Source organism: Melanotaenia boesemani, chromosome 18, assembly GCF_017639745.1.
Source record: "Melanotaenia boesemani isolate fMelBoe1 chromosome 18, fMelBoe1.pri, whole genome shotgun sequence".
NCBI classification, from domain to species: Eukaryota; Metazoa; Chordata; class Actinopteri; order Atheriniformes; family Melanotaeniidae; genus Melanotaenia; species Melanotaenia boesemani.
The window spans coordinates 15,995,366-16,010,487 of record NC_055699.1 but is presented as its reverse complement, the minus strand read 5'-3'; the positions used below and the strand labels follow the sequence as shown (position 1 = coordinate 16,010,487).

Genomic DNA, 15,122 nt, shown 5'->3' with positions numbered 1-15,122 from the left:
CCATGTCAGGCCCAGGTGCTGTCCAGTTTTTCATACCTGAGACTCTTTGTTGAATGTCTGTCACTGTCATGGTTACTGGTTCTTGTTCAGGGAGGAAGGTTGCTGTGGTCTGCTCTTAGATCCATCAGCCACTGTGCACCGCTGTTGTGCGATTCCTCCTTTTCCCATATGCTTTTCCAGTATTGTTCAGTCTCCAGCCTTGGCATGTCTGCCCTGTTGTTATTACCCTGCCACTGAGAGTACACTTTAGCTGGTTGAGTTGAAAACAGCCGGTTTATTTGCCTTGCTTCAATTTCTCTCGTGTACCTCCTTAGGCGGGTGGCCAAGGCTTGGAGTCGTCGTTTGGCAGTTTCTAGTGCTTCAGGTATGGGCATCTGGCTGTGCCTCCTGGGTACCTGTTTTTTCATTGCACCTTCCTGGAGCTCTGATAGTTGGCTCACTTCTCTCCGAGCTGCCTTGATTTTAGCCTTCAACCTCCTCTTCCATTGTAGATATGTATCTTTATGGTTGCTTTTTGGTTGATAGCTAAGCACCTCAAGGATCACTGCTGCTGAGGTGTAGATCAGCTCATTGGTTTCAGTGATGGTCGTTGTAGGAATCGTTCTCAAGGCTGCAATCACATCTTCCAGGAGACTTTCCGATTGTGCTCCACTCAGCCTCTATAATATGCGTTGGGGTTGCCTGATGTTAATTTTTTTTGCCATGATCTTATCTCTTAGGTTAGTCGCTGCCTCGCTCAGCGTGATTGTGCTTATTGGGGCTTCGTACCCAATCTCTGGACTGGGAGTTGTTAACTCCCCCCTGACCTGGCTCCCCCTTGCCTTAGCATTTGTGTTGTACCTCGTCAATCTCAAGCTGTGATAGCATTTGCCGTCTGTGGATGTTGTATACATATATATATATATATATATATATATATATATATATATACCGTATATTATTTGGCCCTGCTATTCAGTTGGCCAGAATGTACTTGCCGCCCCCTGCCATGCAACATGCTCACTCCCCAATTCCCAAAAGATAACTAATTACTATAATCAAAACAACAATAATTTAGAAAAGCAGAAATTTTGCCCAGATACATTTATGCATGTGTTAATGCATTTGCTAATTAATTTGGTTGAGGGATAAGTTCAGTTTCTTCACATCTTCTGCACTAAGCTAGGTTTACTGTGGTATACATGATGTAAGTGTGAAACTTCATTCTCACTTGTATGAAACTGCAAGGACACATATTTATACTCATAAATAGAGAGCATTGTGAAGTCTTGCGGCAGTACCATTAATCCCACTGACAATGGTTTGTCTCAGCAGTAGCTTGAAGAGAGACAAGGCTAATTCCCTTATTGTCTTCCTAAGGGCAATAAACCTGTGTTTCACTAACGTCAATCAAGAACAATCTTATACCCACAATATGCAGTATAAACAAACACAGGCACATTTGTAGCTTCCGTCTGGGGTTTAGCTTCACACAGTGTAATAATGTAATAATACAGTACATCAAAACCTCTCAACACAATTTTTCTACATCAAATGCCGGCCTCAATTCTCTTCTGTAAAAATGTGGCTCTAGAGATTTTATTGGCTGTGATGGAATTTGACAAAGTGATATTGACAAAGAGGCTTATTTTCTAGAAATAAAGTGAGAAAAGTAATATTGTTTCCATCTTTCTTGGTGTGATATATTACCGGCCACCAATATATATAAACTTTTCTCTCTGCCTGGTTACTGTCCCATGCCAGAATGCATTATCTAAGGCAAAGAAAACAATATTGCATTTCTTATTGAAAAGCAGTGATCTTTCACCTTTAACCACTCATTAAAACACATACACACAAGAAGCCATGCACACAAAACAACATGCACACATAGAGATGTGTGTGTGAGTAGATGCACTGAGTAAAGCAGTAGTAGTGCGTAGTGAGTAGAGCTTGTTGTAGAGTTGTTTTAACCATGGAAAGCACTTTGGGTTGCATTTATGTATGAAAAGTGCTCTATAAATAAAGACTGATTGATTGATTGATTGATTGATTGATTGATTGATTGATTGATCTATTGTGAATGGCATTTTTGATGGTGCATTGGTCAGCATCCACAAACAGAAACTCCCTTTATTAAATATAAAAGGAGAAAAAGTTGTGTATTAATGTTCTTCGACTGATGCTTTAACTCTATTGTTCATGCTGAGGCTCATTTTTTTATTCTGTCTGAGAAAAAGCTAGATGCTGCACTGGCATTTTTTCAAATATGTTAGTCACCAATTTTTATTGACCTAGTTAATCTTCATAATCTTACTCCAAGCACCTGATATAGATATGACTTAGCTTTGGAACAGAAGAGATTTGGTGCCATGTACCACAGATATTGCGGGTCTGTGAGAGGGTGGAGTTGTAGCAGACTTGTCTTTCTTGTGTTTTTTTTTTTTTTCTGTGAGGGACACAAAAGACATTTTGGTAGCCAGCCAAAAATCACTGGGGACATGGAGGATTGAATAGCGTTGTTCTCTTTTATGATAGTTTTCACATTTGTTTGTGTATGTCTGTGTTTGGTTCCCAGATGGGACCCCCTACACGTGGTGGGTGGGCCGAGGCAGTGAGAAGCATTTCTACTGGGGAGGCTCCAGCCCTGGCATCCAGAAATGTGCCTGTGGCATCGACAGAAACTGCACTGACTCCAAGTACAACTGCAACTGTGATGCAGATTCTAAACAATGGTAAGTGAGACTATCTCAGAAAAGTTCCTCAGGTATGTAAACAAATAAAGTGAAGCTTCTCAATTTTAATTGTGCACTGACTTTAATTACTTTTCAGAATTGTCTGCCAGCCAAAATTCTTCTGAGGATGGTTGAAAAAATGACTATTTGTAATTTGTTAATTACATTATGCTGACAAAACAGAGAAGATGGAACAAATTTAAGAAGCAACATCCAGATGTTGTGGAGAATGCACATCATACTGTTATGCTGTACTTTGTTTTTACAAAAGGGATAATTTGGACACATTATAGATGAACTGTCCCCTGAATTATCTTTGCAGGATCTCAGTGATGTATTTTTGTTTGTGATGTCTACATAATTAGCTCAAACCTTTAACTATGACTGTTTATCATAGACACTTCAAAATTTATTTGTCTGCTTGCTCCTTGTTATCGCCAGAATGTCAGTTTGTGGTCTCGTCAAACTGTTATTTTTGTTGGGGAATTTTCATGACTTATTACCTTATTACCTTAAATTACTGTTTCTATGAGCTTGAGGAACAACATTAGTTCCACACAGCCTTGAGACTTATTATCATTATTCAGTCTGAAACCACAAAGCACCTTCTGAAGATTGGTTTGAAGAGGCCTTTCACAAGGAATCTTGACAGGAAAATACAAAGGACTGGACAGCAGTTGCCAGTAAGCCAGAGAGTGGGGGATATTCCAGTAGGGGTTGAATGCTGGGGTTTTGCTATCTAGTCCCTGGCCAGAGCCTGTGGTGTGTTCAGCACTGAAGGAGTAAGAAGACAAGCACATTCTGAACCAGCAGAGGAAGCTTTAAGATGGTTGTACCTCAGAAGATGTTAGCCATGGGGAGCAAGAAGCCACCTAACCATCTGTACTTGAGCTGGGGTTCAGCTCCAGCTGGTTTGTTTGGAGACGACTATATAAAGTTGAAAGCCCCAGAACACTAAATGATATGATGAACATCAGAAATTATGTTTCCAGTTAAGCATCAGCAAATGTGTTCACACAGGCTAAGTGTTAGCTTTGAGCATTAAGAACTGAGTTATTTCATTAAATTGTTAAAAGCAATTTCATGGTTTTACCTCCTATAAATAAATGAATTTATGAAGAAAAGTCAGATATTTCCATGACCAAATCTCATAAACCAGAACACAGAAAACATATGAAATGTTTGGTTTTGAAAGGGAGGCATTTTACTATTTCATAAAATATATTAGCTCTTTTGGAATTTGATGTGGCATTAACCAAATGGGAGGTTAACAAAAGGAAGAAAGACAGTTATACAAAAATAAACAGCAGGAAGAAACAGTTGAAGCTAATTACATAACAGGACATTTTCATGATTGATTATAAAAACAGCACCATAGAGAGGTTGAGAAGAAAGCGATGAGCAGAGGATCATCAATCTACAAAAAGGTCCTTTTACAAAATGTGAAGCAATTTCAGAACGTTTCTCAATGTTTGCAATGGAAAATTATTTATTCTGCACTTTAAAAACAGGCATGACCACATTGTGGAAATGTCTGCATGGGCTCAGGAACACTTCCAGAAATCATTGCTTTGACACAGTTTTTCATACTACCTACAAATAAACCTGATCCAGAACCTCTGGTGTTGTTCCTGGGATAGGACTCATTTAAAATGGACTGTAGCAATATAGAAAACTACTCTTTGGTCAAGCTAATCAAAATTCCACATTCTTATTGGAAATCATGGATGCTTCATCCTCTGATCGAAGTAAAAGAGGCACCATCTGCTTTATTTATCAGCACTTAGTTCAAAAGCCTGCCTCTTTGATGGTATGGGGTGCATTCCTCATCACCTGAAGAAAGACACACACATCCATTTGTCCACTTGACTCGGTGTTGGACCAGATGGCGAAGTAGTCTAAAGGAGGGCCTGGTGCTTGAAATGTAACCTATGACAGTGGATGAAATGTTTTCAGGGAGCTTTTTGCCTGCAACATGAAAACAGCTATAGCATCAGAATTTTAATTATCTCTTGCATCTACTAACAAAGGTTTTTATTTTTTGACAGAAGCTGGCTACACATGAGCCTGCATTTGTCTGCATGTTGCTGAAAACAAACTGCTATTGCTTGAAAATATCAGTGTGCATTTATCACTTTTAATTATGAACTTTATATGCAAGAACGAAGACTTAAAACTCTCAATCTAACTTCAAATACTGAGGTGACAGAATGATGAATACCATCATCAATTATGTGTCTATTTAATGGCAATGTTTACCTCCAGTTTGTGTTTCAAAGCTCTTTTAGTAAGCTGATTGATATTCTCATTAAACCATTTGCATCACATTCTGCTGGTGTGCATGTGTTTGTGTACTTCATGTTTGTTAGTAATTACTAAATGAAAGAAAAAAATTGATTAAAAAAAAAAGACGTTTCCCTCTTTATATCCAAAACTGATGCTATTACAAAATAATTTCCACACTCTTGTTTTTTCTGTCATATGTACTAATGTCCATTGTTTTGCAAAGTGTTTTTTGTTTATTTGTTTCTTTGACTGCGACGTCTTAACTGTTTAGGTTATGTGAGAATTTTTTAACGCCATTCAACAGACATTTATGAAAGCTGCAAAAGCTGTTATTTTAATATCTAATATATGAAGTACTGTAAAAAAAAAAACTTAAATAAATAAAAACTACATGGAATATGTTAACCTCAGTTTTCTAATTTACACACTTTAATGACGACTTACTGTTCATTCACAAGTTTATCAGTGCTTACATTGCCTCTGCAATTAAAAACCTTTAATGAAACAAATATATAGTTATGATACACATACTTAAAAATGTAAAAAAATTAGTTAGACTAGAAGATTAGGTTACACATATATTTGTTCTTTGCGTTTAACTGCCATGTCTCAGCTCAGCAGGCAATATTATGATAAGAGGTAACCATGCAAGTAAAGACAATGTTAATGAGGTTCAAAAAAACAAAAAAAAGACTAGCAGAAAGATATCAAAAAAGTTCTGTGAGGAAAAAAGCTGGCACAGAAGGGAAGACTAGAAAATAACTGCCTATTGATAGAATTTTCATTTCCTTCTCATTTCTTCAGCCCTGATGTGTTATTCACAATGCAATCCTTTTGTGCATTAGAGCATGGCTGAGATGAGCTTGGATTCTTTTAACACTTGTTTTTGCTGTTTTTACAAGTTTTGCATTTGCACTCACCACAAAAACACTAAATTAACTTCACAAAAGAAGAAACAAAGAAGAAAAAATAGAAACATTTTGCCAGTTCCTGCCTATAACTTCAAATTACCAAGTCAGTAAAGCTAACCACGAGCCCACCAACTGACTGGCATTCCCAGAATAACTATTAAATTCACACATGGATGAAAATGTCCTTCCTTTGTCAAGGAGATCGAAATTTTTACAAAAGTGAAAGCAAATCCTGTTCCCAAACACCACTACCAGTGTCAGTTGTCATTACCATTTTAGTGTTGCATCCTATTCTCCATAATACCAAGTTCTTGCCAGAGGAAGAAATAATTTATGAATTACTTTAAAACCTTTGTAAGATCAAGGTTGTAGGTTAAGCCCATGAGCTGCAACTGAGCTTATTCTTTCAGGGTAGCACACTGGGTTTGAAAATAGTAAAAGAGAAGAAAAAAACCTGAAGGTAACCGGCAAACTACAAAGGCTAAAGAAATGGTTAGAGATAGCTAACTGAATTAAAACCACTGCAAAAATGCAAGCACAATTGTGAAAAGGCAAAAACAATACAGAAAACAATGACAAGAAAAAAGCAAATGGTAAAAGCAACATAAAAGTTACTGCAAACTTATGAAAGCAATATCAAAAGCAAGAAAGTAATTGAAAAACAAAAGCAATGTGAAAAACAGAAGAAAAAATAAAATACATGTCTGTCTAAAAAACTATATTTTTCCTTTATATTTCCTTCTCTCTTTTCCTAATTACTCTTTTAGTAATACCTCTTTATATTTCCTCAATCACTTATTTTACTAATGGGTTTCCTTCTTTTGTTTTTTTTTTTTTTGTGTGTGTGTGTGACAGTCCTACCGTTCTGTAATGGAGTAATTGTCCTTTGGATGACCACAAAACCATTTTCAGGGATAGGGGAAAAACACATTTTTCATTGAGCAGCAAGTCAAGCATGTTTTTCAGCATGTAGTCATACATGTTTATTCCACAGATACCCAGAGAAGGCTTTACCATAACCTCAGAGGATTCACTACAAGATGCAAACTGCATGAAGGTTGAATGCACTTTACAAAAACATGCTGAAAGAAACCTGAGTTGACACCAATGCTGACAAAAATAAACCTCTATCAAAATGTTAAGAGTGAAGAAAATAACATAAACAGCAAGCATGACCTCATTTTTAAGACATAGGGCTGTTTCTGTCACTGTTTAGGCCTGCATGGCTTCAGTTGAACTGCCACACTGACATTTCCCTGGTAATTTCACTGCTGACCGAAGCAAAAGGATCCATTTAGAGATGTGCAATGGTTTGTCCACAGATTCAGCCAAAGGCATCAAAATTCATTGGACAGCTTGATATGACTCTACTGGACATGAAACAAATATGAGGTCAAAACAGCAGACGTTTTTCAGCTTGAACAGATGGAATAGCTTCAACTGGCTAAATCATCATCTAAATTCTAGTGAGCTAAATCCAACTTGCTGAAGACCTTTTTTTTCTATTAATATGAGCACATTTATATGATTATTGTATGTTTTGTTGGGTTTTTCTTTTCTTTTGAGCACCGAGCCTGATGAACAAAAAATGCAGCTCTCTGAATACACATGGTATGCACCGCATTTAATACCACAAACAAACAAAACTGAAAAATGTACATGTATCAGTAGCAAAAGGATCATTTATCCACTTGTGGGGGACTATGACAAGGTCTACCAGCTTGTAATGTAGACTTTCTTTTCAACTCTTTATCATACAGGAGAGAAGATTCTGGTCTACTAATTTATAAAGAACACCTGCCTGTCAGCCAGGTTGCCGTTGGTGATACAAACAGACCGGGCTCTGAGGCCAGACTCACCGTTGGACCACTCCGTTGTCAAGGAGACAGTGAGTATTGTGTCACTGATTCATGTATATTATGCTGTGGAGTGATAGGCAGCTATACCAGTAAACAATGAAGATTTGTCTGGATCAAAAATGGAAAAATAAAAGCAATAATAAATAAGACTTTTTGCACAAATATGCTGGAATCAACTGGATTTTTCCATATGTGAGCTACAAGATTTTGGAAATACAATTAAGAATGTATAAGGATTATTTAACCTACATAAAATGAGGTGGCAGCTGTTTTTAGAAAGATTGAAGGGTCTTTTTTTAAGCTAAATTGAAAATGTTTTCTGTTTCCAAATCTCCATTGTAATAATTTTTTTATGTGAACTGTGGTCCAGAAAATAAGAATACATTGAAGAAATCACTGTTGCTTCCAGGAAAGCAATTTCCACCACTGGTACCAAATTGATCAATTAAGAAAATGACTTTGCACATGAACTGATAAAAAATAGCATTTTTACAGGGATAGTTAAACAGGTGGCATGCAAGAAATACTTGAAAAATGAAAGCTGAAAATGTGTTTCTTATTTGTTAAGTCATTTTACGATGTAGATTTATAAGAAAATAAACTTAGAAACTAGCATTAAAATGTATCTGAGAACTTCAGACCTGATTTAACTCATTAAGGATACTTTTATATTGGAAGATGTGGAACACAGCAGGGGTTCTGAATGAGGATACTATGCTGTACTTTAGTTCAAAAGAAGTAAAAGGATTAGAAATCTGACCCAGAGTTAAATCCCGCTGTGCTTCAGCGTTATCAGTAAGATCTTAGAATGAATATTAGAGGAGGGTGGACAGGATGGTGGAAACTAGTGTGAGTATTTATGGATTAGCTGCAGGTGTAAAAGCAACCTTTGAATGAGCAGAAAGACGGCAGTTACAGTGGCCTAATTATGAAGCAATATCAGTGTTAATGACCTTCTCCAAGTCATCTGCAGAGAGGAGTGGTTTCATTTGCATTTGAATTCTCAGGAGGCTCTAGAGATCTGACTGCATGACCTTTGTCAAGTGCTCATCAGAGGTTGAATGAAGAAAGCACCTCCAGTCTCTTTAACATAACTGTTATTAAAATTCACCATTTTACTTCGTCTGAAGCACTTAACAGAGGGAACAAAAGATAATACAGTATTGCTGTTGCGGACCCGTTCTGGTCTAGGAGAGGAAGGGATGGAGTAACACAACAAGCCGGAAACAAAATGAAAATAAACGATAATTTACTTACAAGGTTACTAAATAAATTCAACATAAAATGTCATTTTCAGGTAAATACAAACAAAGGGTGTCCTATAAAAGGAACTGCACTCTAACCGGCAGCAAAATATAACTCGCTTACAATAAAAAAAAAAATAAATTAAAAAAAAAAAATAAAAAAACACAAAGGAAACTTAACCAAAGAAATCCTATAGAAAGAAATAAGAGTTAAAATGAAAACCAGAATAGCTAACAAAAAGGATCCTAACAAACCAAAAGAGGGGAGCCTCTCCTAATGAGGAAGCTCCCTAATTACAATCTGCAAACTTAACACTCCATTTTAGCAAACCGTCTGTTGAACAGCCGGAACAGGGTAACAAAACAATCTAAAGTGTCCACTGACACCAAATTATACACAAAGTCACAAAGTGTGCTCTTAGCAAAACAGTTCACAAGAGATATAGGTTTCTCCACTAACAACTGTTAAGCAGTTCACTAACCGCTCAGAGAACCAAACAAGAGGCGAACGGTGTCCTACTGACACAGCTGCCATGATCAATGACAGGTCCTCCTATATAAGGGCAAGGCATCACTCAATGATTTCCAGCTGGGGAGTGCGGGAGCAGTAGCGACCAATCGGTGAGGCGGAGGGGAGGAACTGCAGCTTCTGGTCCACAGCCAATCCCGAAGCAGCGCTGGCACAGCAACATTTGCATATCCAAGTGTAGAGTAACAGGCTGGAGGCCAATCCAGAAAGGCCAGGGGCCATAACAATCGCTTTATTTGATATTAAGGTGAGCAGTTCATAATATTATACCAGGTTTATAAGTAGTTTGTCCATTAATAGTTTACTTAATGCAGGAATTTTTTATCTTTTACTCATTTATCTATTTATTGCTGTTTTCTATAAGAGTATAAGCCAGTTTGGGATAAATCCTAAATTCAATTAAGCTCCAATAAAATAGCTGTGAATATGTTGCACATCCTTGGATATGAGTTAGTGGCATCATTTGGAAAAACGTTTTTAAGGTGTTGAGCCTTGTGGCCTGTAGCCTTTCTTCTCAATGTTTTTCAAAGTATTAAAAAAAAACTGATATTCTTATAAACAAGCCTCTGGAAGGTTTGTATGGCTGGTGAGAAAAATGTCAGGGCTTTTTTGATTAGTAAGTTGTTCCACATGGACCATATTAGACTACTATTTGTATCCTGTGACCATTTATCATTCCCATCTAAGGATTTCTAAACTTGCAGCTCAATCTATCATTTGTATTAGTTTAATGATTATTGTAACTGCAAGCAAGTTACAGAGATCAGCGAGGGCCTTGATTTGTTACCACTGAGGAAAAAAGAACTCTGTTGTAACTCAGTTCAGACCTCTGTATTGTACTTTAACAAATTATGTAATGGTTACTTACACAAACATCAGAATTCAATACTTCACAATTAAAAAACTTGATTATTTTCACTCTTCACTGTTTTTTTCATCCAGAATACCAGTGGAAATTACAGGCCAACTAACCGGTTAATGCCTGCAAGCACAGCATTTAAACTTGGCTTCCATCCTTCTTCACAAGTATGTGTGTGTTCAGAAAGTTAAAAGACTGTACTGAAACAGTAGCTGTTCATACACATCCACTACCCAAAAACTGCAGCCTAACAGTGTATGAAATAAAACATAAATAAATAAAACAAGGCAAATGGAAACAAAGGAGAATGTTTCTGTGAATAAATGCATCAACACACAGTTATAGTGAGTCAGAAAATATGATGGAAAGGTATCATGAATGAGTTAATAGTCTTAATAGGATATTCTGCTCATGTTGTCTTGAAGACTTATGAATGTGTCATAGATTTAGACAAGCATTTTAACTGGGAAAAGTAACTTAATAATATAAGGTAAAAATAGCACACTGTTCATATTCACATTGCACAAATCATAGCGAAAAATTCATGCTTGGGTACACTTGCGTGTATAGCTGTATAAAAACATGTCTGTTCAGAGGCTTTCCATTTGAACTCTCAGCTCTTCATCTTCTGCTGTTCATTCAAGTCCATGTAGTTGCTCTTGTTTATGAGGTAAACATCAGATGTCAGATAGATCTGATGAACACAGACACACACTGACTGAAAGGCAGTTCAGTTCTTCTTGTTTCTTTTCTGTAGCTCTTGTAATCAGTGTTGGCATACTGCTCTCAGTAGGACTTTGGGTCAGATGGAAGACACATACATCCTGCAGCACTGTACAATCGATCACTTGTCTCTCCATAAAACTCACGGTCTGCAATGTTTCACTTTGTCTTGAACCTTCCTGCAGCGTACAATATATTGTGTTTCTGTCAGGTTTGTATGGATTAATAGGATTAAATCATAATGCAACAATTTCATATTGTGAACTGCAAGTCTCTAAGCTTGTGTCAAGTTGACTTTGACACAAAACTATATAAGCTAAAACTCAGCTTTACATCATTACCTAAAGATGTAAAGTCAAACCATTCTAAGGAGTGACTTGCATCATAGGGGATTATTCGGTATCTGCCCTCTTTTCTCTCTTAGCAATGTTTGTGTCAAGCCAATGTGAAGATAATACAGGCTGATGTTTGTTAACTTGTCAAGATAAGCCTCTGTCCTGCCAAACAAAAACACATGGTGGATGTCTGCTGTCGCTTTGAGGCATCTGCAGCAATTGATGCTCATCAAATGAGATAATGATTCACTGTCGGCTTGTGATGTGCTGAAACCTTTTTGTCATGTTCAAATGTATCCTAAAAGTAACCAGGTGCCAATAAATTGCTCAATATTGGGCTATTGAGCCATTTTCTTGGCACCTGGGTACTTTTACTGGTTACCATAAGCAAAGCGATTTCTTGGCACCTGAATTCTCCTTCTTTAGATGTTTTCTCTTATCTCTGATTTTGAGCTAAACATAAATCTCTCACTTACTACAGTGAAAGACAGATGTGTGTATTTTCCTGCCCATATCAAAAGCAAATCAACTGATACAGATTCTAACTTTGCAAATGTATTATGTTAAAAGAAACTCATAACTGCATGGACATTTTATTTTTGAGTGTTTCCTCTTCGTTTTGTTTATTTTTCTCATATAAAAAGCAAAATACAAAGCAGAGTGGAGATGAAGTCATATCAGTATCCACAATGTAATAGAGAAGTTTTGTGGAAAGTAATATGCTTTGGAGAGTATAAGCAAACATGGATCTTTAGTGCATGGCACTCATTGCAACAATAATGGTTTATATAAAAAAGAAAAAAAAAAGATAAAGAGTCAATTGACTCCTCATTTTTCATTCCAAAGGATTTGATAGAATAGAGAAATGCATTAGAGAGACAGTACTAGATTTAAAACTGCAAAGGAATATTGCCTAGACTACCAGAGATATGGCTTTTCCCCATTCTCTTGAATTTTTCACTCATTTCTGCCTCTATCAGTCCACCCTTCCATCCATTCAACAGACAGGAAGTGACCCGGTTCTGTCAAGGGTGCCGAACATGACAGAACACCTGCCCTTCCTCCTCCCTGGTGTCACACTGATTATAGTCCCTTCATCAACAACCTGGTGCCACTCTCACTAATGTCCCCTCATCACAGAGATTCATCTCACACAAACAAAACCCGATTTAATGACCCATGACATCACATCTGTTTGTGTGTATTGCAGTCTATCATGTACCAGTATGATAAACATAATTACTTAAGATGGATCTTTCTGTCACTTGGAGGGAGCCATATTTCCTTTGTCTGTCTTTGTTATCCCCGTATGAGTCATCCACTTTTATACTGAATGACCAAATTATCATAGTTTAAAATGAAGATGACTGTGAGCTATGTGTGCCTTAGTGCTGGCCTAGATTCCAGAACACGGAGCATACATTATACTTTAGCCCATTAAGGCAAATTAAATGTATATTAAAAATTTCACACGTGAATAAGTGCTCCATGTATGATTGATGCTTTTCATACTGTGTATGGAGCTCTGTCTCAGTAAGAGCAATGACGATTGGCTGCCATATAATAGGTTTTCATACGCATATGACTAATGTCTTGAGCAGTCAGGGAAAGTTTTAGTTAGGTGGTCTGTGTATGCACACATGCACACTTCTGCGTGTCTGTTTTCCTTTGTCTGTGCTAGGAACAAAGGCATAAGAGTTCAACTTTTTATGCATGTGTCTTATGTGTGCGTGCCTCAGCATTAATGAAATCTATTTCCATGCCTAGTTTAATGGAAGTCAATACAATCACAGAGAAAGAGGAATTACTTCTATTTATTGATGTTAAAAGGGTTTGGACATTTTAATTGATGGAAATGAAAATAAAATATGGCAAATGAGGCAAAGCAGCACATACATGATGTCATGTGCCTGCTGTGAGACAAGCCCAACCTTAGCAATGATCACAAAGGAAAGCTTACATGGGTTCACTTGTGAACAAAACTAATGAATTGCTTTGTGTTCATTTGTTACTGTTCATATGGCTGCTACTCTGCAGCTGATACCATTCCAACACTGAGTGCCAGATAAATCTGTTCATGTTTGCCTTTTTACTAATCAGTGAACCAATTTGGAGTTGTGTAGCAGAGGGTGCGGATATTTAGCACTGTTACCTTATAGTAAGGGGGTTATCTTGGTTTAGACCTTTCTGAACAGTTTGCATTGTCTCCCTGTGACAGTCCAAAGACATTTGTGTTCAGTTAAATTAATAACAGGGTAAGAGTGTAAGCCTCCATGTTATCATGTTTGTCTGTGTCTGTCCCTGGTGTGCCTGGGCACAGCTGGCAAGGTCTCCAGCCCCTCAACCCTGACCAGGAAACAGCAGATGTAGTAGAATAAAGGAATGCATTTAATATCAACATTAATTTGCTATTTCCCTTTGGAATTAATCAAGTATTTTTATTTAATTCATTTAATTTATTTCATTAAAGTTCTAGTCTGATTTATTGTGACCCTAACTACAGATTCAGAAAATATTAAAGGTAAATATAAAATAGCCATTTAAACATAATAAAAAAAATAGAAGGAACTGAAAAAAAAAATCCTGCCATATACAAAGGACACTGTGTGCCTTAGACCCTGATATCCTGTTGACAAGAGAGCCATCTGATGGCATTAGAAGAGCTACGGCTGACGCAGACAATTTATTGGTCTAATTGTTCCCTCATTTTTGTATGAAAATTGCCATGTTTATCACCCTTGCTGGGATTGGCTCCACATCATCACACCTTTCTCTCTTTTTTCTCTCAGTATTTCTTCTGTTTGGTTCTGTTTATGTGAAGTCTACTGCCACTTGTAAATAGACTCCTTACATCTGAGCATCTTTCTTTTATGTTACTTCCTTTTTCCCCATGCCAGGTTGTAACTTAAGTGGGGGCTCCGTTGGTAATCCCTGTGCCCAGAGTGGGTTTTTATTGTTCTGTGGTGTGTCTTGGTTCAGGATAGTATCCACCTTTAGTTTGAACCACTTTATAGCTGCTCCTTCCTTCAAGCTGCTTGAAGGTTGCCGCCAGTTTGATCTGCAGACTGTGGAACAAAGGGTTCAGAAACTCGCTACTAAGAGTGACATAAAAGCTTTGGTGGATCAGTTGGTGGACTTTGGTGTGCTTTGTGTGCCTGGTTTTTCCTCAGTGCCAAATGAGGATGCTCCAACAGCTGGCAGCCCTAATAATGAGGCATAGCCTCTCACTCTTAGTGCAGCTGCTGGAGTGGATGTTGGGGAAGGTGAACGGGGAAGGATGACGGTTAGTCTTCCTCATTACAATCCACTCTCTTCTGCCAGTTCTGGAGTGGCCTTGATATTTGGCCTCTTTTATTACATCCAAGTTATCAAGTAAAGCTCATGAGATAGTAACGGTCCTCCCTCTAAGGACAGCCTGAACTATGAAAAAGTATAAAACCACGGTGCTGCAGGCCTATGAATTGGTTTTTGAAGTCTACAGAAAAAGGTTTCAACAGCAGAAAAAAAGCTGCTGGACAGACTCATGTGGAATTTGCCAGGGAAAAGGGATTTTATTTGACAAGCCTCAAAGGCTAATGATTGATTCCCTCCAGGAACTGGTGTTACTTAAGCAATTTAAAAACTGTACAGCTGAATGTGTTGTGCTGTATTTAAATAAACAA

General features: G+C 37.5%; 1 protein-coding gene across 1 annotated transcript in view; it reads left to right on the top strand.

Annotated features, from left to right (window-relative positions):
• The window catches only part of cntnap2a (contactin associated protein 2a), a 383,333-nt gene that overhangs the window by 316,718 nt on the left and 51,493 nt on the right, over positions 1 to 15,122 (top strand). Inside the window, exons 16-17 of the mRNA XM_041967941.1 lie at positions 2,558 to 2,714; positions 7,672 to 7,799. Of these exons, the coding sequence (XP_041823875.1) occupies positions 2,558 to 2,714; positions 7,672 to 7,799 (285 nt within the window). The remainder of the gene's footprint in view (positions 1 to 2,557; positions 2,715 to 7,671; positions 7,800 to 15,122) is intronic.